The sequence below is a fragment of the Cebidichthys violaceus genome, unplaced genomic scaffold (assembly GCF_023349555.1).
Source record: "Cebidichthys violaceus isolate CVI_PGR_0920_01 unplaced genomic scaffold, fCebVio1.0.p SCAF_1, whole genome shotgun sequence".
Classification (NCBI taxonomy): domain Eukaryota; kingdom Metazoa; phylum Chordata; class Actinopteri; order Perciformes; family Stichaeidae; genus Cebidichthys; species Cebidichthys violaceus.
This window is the reverse complement of record NW_027176262.1, coordinates 14,493,590-14,499,947: the sequence shown is the minus strand read 5'-3', so window position 1 is coordinate 14,499,947 and position 6,358 is coordinate 14,493,590. Positions and strand designations below refer to the sequence as shown.

At 41.5% G+C, this 6,358-nt stretch overlaps 1 protein-coding gene across 1 annotated transcript; it reads right to left on the bottom strand.

Moving 5' to 3' along the window:
* Nucleotides 1–245: 245 nt before the first annotated feature.
* p2ry1 (purinergic receptor P2Y1) lies at nucleotides 246–3,256 on the bottom strand. Its single transcript, XM_068712126.1, has 2 exons — nucleotides 2,941–3,256; nucleotides 246–2,648 (listed from the first exon to the last, which is right to left on the bottom strand). The coding sequence occupies exon 2, from the start codon at nucleotides 2,617–2,619 to the stop codon at nucleotides 1,558–1,560; it is 1,062 nt and encodes a 353-aa protein (XP_068568227.1). The 5' UTR covers nucleotides 2,620–2,648; nucleotides 2,941–3,256; the 3' UTR covers nucleotides 246–1,557.
* Nucleotides 3,257–6,358: the final 3,102 nt, after the last annotated feature.

The window sequence follows — 6,358 nt, the reverse complement described above, 5'->3', positions numbered from 1 at the left end:
TCCTCCTGGCTGTGTTGGGAAATAATTTCAACAGGAGCACGGAGAGAGAGGAGGAGCAACAACAAGAGGACGGATCTCTGCAGGAACGTCTCCACAACCAAAAGTGTTTGTTCACTCAGCGTCACAGTGCAAACATTTAGCTAAGGACACATGCAGCTGGCACAAAGGAGACATAAATGCTTCAAATCATAGACTTAAAATGACCCACTATATTGAAAGAATTATGCGAGTCGTATTACATCGTCTGGCATGTTTTAAATATAAAAATTTATTGACAAAGATACACGTGGCCCCAAATATCCTGTACAGGCGAGTCACTTCCTTTCTTGACAATAGCTGACCACATTACAGATTAACAAATGTATTAGTACAGACATCAAACACCTACATAGTCCAGGGTGAAATACACACTCCACAATCATTTCTCCACAGTGATTACAACAGATGCAAAAGAGAAATGATTATCTGTCAAAACACGGACATAGTGCAGTATTTACTTTGAGGTATCTCATACAAAACAAGTCTTCAATATGTTGGAGTCACAAAGCAGGTGATTGAGTGTTTGTTATGCTCATTAACAAGACATTAGTTATTCCCTATGGAGCAATAAACACTAGAATAGTTGGAACCGGCTGCGGTTAGTGTTTCACTGATGGCATTTGATCGTGGGCTCATGCACTAAAGATCTGGATTAGTGACACCGACTGGAACAAAACAGTTAACAACACAAATTGGAAATCTGGAACGTCACAACAACCTGTACAGCACACCGCCCCAAAAAAACATTCATCGTAGTATTATATACATAAAAACACTGTATGTATTATCTTCTCTTTTTTTTGTAAGGAACATGTTAGCAAGGAGAGAAAGGTTGTGGTAACAGAGCCATTGCGGACCTTAACCTCAAGAGCCGTCAAAATGATAAACTAATCGACCACATTCCTCGCCCAGTCCGTACTAGATGGAGAAAGAAATGAGGAGTGATAGGTAGCCCTCTGAGCAGAGAGTCCTCAGTCATAGTGCATTACAATGTCTGCACGGCACATCCATGCAGCAATCTCAGGTTCAGTGCATTTGCTTTTTCCCTCTAAAAGCCATTGCAGGTACACCTCCTTAACCACAAGCTTGTGGCGAGAAGAGGTGCAATCCGTTCTCAGTCCCATTTTTTCCCCCAGAACAAATTGATGAACAGGACATCACAGCTTGTAGTGACACCTATTTCCCCCAGCTTGCCTCAGCTCATAATGTTCATTTTGTCCAAAAGTGTAAGGAACTTCGGCTACTCGATAAGAATGAAGAGTGATGGCTCTAACATTTAGAGTACAACACATGTACATGACGATACAGTACAACAGCTTATCAACAACAACAGGCTGCGATGGTTATCACAGGGTTAACTGAAGTATTTATCCTACAGGTCTATAAGCCATCAACCATTACGTTTTACCCACAGCCTTCAGTCCACACAGTGCATTTATTTAATCAATACAAAGTCCATCATGGTTTCTTAAGCCAACATGGATCCGCACCTGTGACTAAGCACACAGTGGTGCCCTGTCACAGCCTCCGGTCCCCATTCTCCACATACTCTGCCAGGCTGTTGAGAGCCGTCTCCTCGCTTTTGGACTGAAGGACAGTGTCCCCCTTCCTGGAGGGCTTTTTAGTGGCCCGCGACAGCTTCCTCCTGAAGGTATCTCCAGCCAGGAAGTAAAGAATAGGATCCACACAGCTATTGAGGCTGGCCAGCCCCCGCGTCACCTGGTAGGTGGCGTAGACGCGGTTATTAAAATCACACATGTCAGGACTCTGGAAGTACAGCCTGGCCCTCATGTTGAGGTTCTTCATCACGTGGAAAGGCAGGTAGGAGACGGCGAAGACTGCCAGCACTATGATAACCAGGTGGATGGATTTCTGCCGCAGGGGCGCGTTGTTCATATCATTGCAGATCAACGCTTTGACAATCATGCCATAGCAACAAAATATGATAATGAAGGGGATGCAGAACCCAAACACAGTCAAAGTCATGCTGTAGATAAAATAACCAGGCAACTCATCCTCAGTGGTGGTGTCATAACAAGTGGTTGCGTTACGCTTCAAGCCAGTCCTGGAATAATAAAGGATGGGGGAGATGGCTATAATAACCACCGCCCACACCAACGCACTGGTAATAACTGCATTTTTCTTCTTCAGTCTGCCCAGAGACTTGAGCGGGTGCACAACCCCGGTGTACCTGTGAACACTGATGCAGGTCAGAAACAGAATGCTCCCGTAAAGATTCACATGGAATATAAAGCGTTGCAGTCGGCACAGAACATCCCCGAATATCCAGTCCGTTTTGTTGAAGTAGTAGAAGATGAGAAAGGGCAGAGAGAGCACATAGCAGAAGTCAGCCAGCGCCAGGTTAAACATGTAGACGGAGATGCTGCTCCAGGGTCTCATGTGGCACACGAACATCCAAATGGCCAGGCTGTTGCCCACCAGCCCTGTGATGAAGACCATGATGTAAACAGTGGGCAGGTAGTAGAACTGGAAACCTGTCCTGGTGAGGGAACATCCTCTTGTGTGATTGTGAAGGTCAGTTACATTCAGCAGGGAGGTCAAGTTCAGGTCCGTGGTCATGGTGTCAGGGGCAGAGGCAGGTCCTTTTACTGCATGAGAGGGATGGACAGATGAGGAAATATTTCATGTCTAAGCTTGTATTTGGTATTACAGTACTAGCTTAAACACAACATAATGGGCCAAATATATAAGTGACCTGTTGCTATATGCTATAAATGTTTGGTTTTGAATTTTAAATGACGTTTGCATTCAAAACCAGTCGTGCAAAGACTCTTAAGCTCCAAACTTATTTTTTGCGGAACGCCTACGCATAGTCCGACAAACACTTGTGCACACACAGAAAGAGAGAGAGAGGCATTTCAAACGTATTACAACACTCACCGCTGAGATAGACTTGTATTCCACATTCCTATAGCCGTCACAGCTGCAAAGATTTCAGTCACCACGCAGCTGGGGCGTTACGAGCTGTCAGGTGTTTTCATTCAGCCCTCCCAACTGTGTTGTGAACTGTTTTTAAAGTTACGATATCCTTCAGGTTTGCGCAAACACTTCAAGGGGAATATAGTCTGCCGTCGGTTCGTCACGCGGGGCGACAACTTCCCACAGCAGCAGTAGTAGGACGCAACAGAGACAGCTGCAGGCTCTGGCACGAAGAGTAGGATTTGCAAGCGGGCTCCGTAAAGGGAGAGGAAGCTCTTGTGCGCTATGGAGAGGGGAGGTGCGCACTACGCAAACCACTGAGCAGCTTCCCGTCTCCAAGCGCGCTCTTTCTGTTCCTCCCTCTTCTCATTGGACCATTATCAGATCTTACCCGCCGGCACGAGCTGGATATTCGTATAGAATGTAGATACTCATATGTTTAGCCAAAATGATTTACCAAAAGGTTAAGTAGTGACATTAGTCTATTTTCAATTGGACACTACAAGGGAAACGAGAAATATTTCCCCAAACCACGGTGAGAATAATGATTTGAAAATACGGTGTGAGTGTTACAGCAGTGTGCTGTGGAAAAAAAACATGATCATTTAAATGGGAAGTGGGCAGAACTATAAGGGACTAAAGGTCGTCATTGCAATTCATATGTTGCATGAAATACCCTTTGACAATAATGAAGACTCAGGAGGAGTCATTGATTAAAACAAAAACGGCAAAAGGTTAGACAGGGCAGAAGCATAAAAACAATAAATTACCGTTGTCTACATCGAGGTGGTCATTTGTGTCCCATAAAAGGCTAAGACAGAGAACTGGATGTGTCCGACACAGCCAAAGGCAAAGCAGACTCTGGCAGCAGTGAGAGGGAAGATGGTGATGATGAAGAATAGTGAAGGGATGGGGCAGTGGAGAGAGGGAGCCAAAGGTTAAGTTAATTATGCTGTGATGCCAAACATTTAAAAAGCCAACACTCTAGCAATAATCTAACAGATGTTATTAATGGACAGAGAATTAATGTCCACTCTTCGATTTGGTAGATATAAGTTATGATCCATTAGGTGAGATATAATTTGATGGCTTTTTCATGCCATGAAACTCCTTCCCAATTCTTTTTTTTTTTCAACAAAGCATGTCAGGGAAGTAACATGCATCATACATATACATTCTTTGGCATCTGCTGCTATCCCAGCAAAACACAAAAAAATGCTATCACTTTATTTCCCAGGTGCTGTAGTTTCCTAATAATAAGGATATTGTTACATAACAATCATTTCTTAAAAATGTTCCAGGAAAGGATGTGTAGGAAAATGGGTGTAGCATTCTGACTTTCAATCATTCATTCAACATTCATTCAAATTGATTGTAGCATATCAGAGAGAGTCTTTAAAGCAGTTGTTTCAGGAAAATTCCAATGGAAATCATTAACTTATAAACTCCTTAAAGCGGGTATTTACCCTGTGTGCTTTCTGACTAGCGACTTTATTTTCCCTAGAAACAATACTTTCCTGGAACTGTCTTCAGGCCGTCATTAAGAAATTGTAGGACCTGTAAAATGACGCCTAACCAAACAGATACTATTCCCATCGTCCCACCAAACCATAACAACCAATAAAATATTCACAGCTGACAAAGCATGGTAAGTTAAGCAGTTACAACAAAACATTGTATGCTTGGTGAGCTCAATACTTTTTCCCAGTAAAGATTAGTGCTGGGCACTCAGCCAAAATACCAGCTATGGGGAAACTATTCCATCACAAACTCATCTAAGGTTCCTTGTAGCACATAAGATAATATATTAAAATAAAAATGTATGGTAATTCATGATTTTAAGGGATAGTTATTTTTCATGTGAAATAAAAAAATGCACAGATACGCAGCTAACATGTAGTTCAGTATTGAGCTGCAGGGGCTACCTCAGTTATGTAGTAACAATTTTGTACATTCAAAAATCCGAAGTACCTCAAATGTGTAATTGTATACCTGTCCCATAAATGGGACATTTGAGCACATTTAACCCAATTATACTTATTCTATTCTAATTTGCACAATAAATATTAAATATTTGTAAATGTATGTTTGAGAGTTGCTGTATTGGAAACTTGCAGACGACTCACTGTTGTACATAATCAGTTCAAGATATCTACAAGGGCAAAGCAGTGTACATCTGGCCACACAAAATACAGAGGGATGAAACATGCCCCTCGTGGTTTATCATTTCTGTGAAGTGTGAACACAGCAAATGTGCATCTCTTGGCACTGAAGAAGAGACTTCCATCAAAAACAGATATCTGCGAGCATTTTGATTGAGCGAACACATTCCTAAAGCTTAGCTGACGAGCTAGTTTGATATGTGACATCATAGAATGTTTACTCTGTTCTCTCTTATATCCCCTCCAAACTGGAGGGGATATAAGACAGGGACAAACCCGCTGTGTTGTAATATAAGACAGATGTGAAATGAAAAGCAAGGTTGTAATATTCAAAGTCTCACAAGGCAGGGTGAGCAAAGTTAAATACTCACTGCATCTATCATTACATTTTCTGCCAAGATGCGTAATCTATTTGGCTTTGACCTCCACTTTCTGTCCCAGAGGCTGACAGGCACAGAGACGTATTGGGCACGGCTGGACGCACTCGGTTTAGTTTGAATTTGTTAAGCACACATATTGGCAAGGTCAGCGTACCTGAACCTAGAGCTGCTGTGTAGGTTAATCTTCTCACCACGTTTTTAAAACAAAGGAGACATTTTGTCGCATTTGCACCTTTGAGTGAAGACCCTGGAAATTGAATCAATATGTTTTAGTGTTGCTATGTCACTTGATAGACTGATAAAAATGTATTGCAATCAATGTGTTTTATATGATTTGTTTTAATTGAAACCACCAACGTATGTTATTTCTGTTGGATTACCTTTGTATATGCTCATTTCTTACTGTGTTATATTAATTGAATGTGGCCTCATGCACAGAGGCGTGAAGCAGAATGAAGGCAACAAAAATAAGGCACTAAACACTGTCAGCATTAAGAAAACTACCTTTAAGACAGAGGTCTTGTTCGGCATTAAACTCTCAATGCAAAAATAAATAAATAATCCAATCAAGGGCTGCAAAAAAAAAACAATCTAGAGAGTTGAAAATCACCTGAGGTAATTGCTTAAATAGATTTACTAAATAGATTTTAAAATACTACAAGCAGTGTATCTCAAAAATCAAGAATACAATAAAAACCTTACTGTAAAAATATCCTGGACTATCAATAAAAAAAATAAGCAAATAATGTCACGATACATTTTTTACTTGTTCTGCAGCTTTCATATGGCATGGTCTTCCTCTGCAGATGGATTCTGTTTGGTTCACTACATGGAATT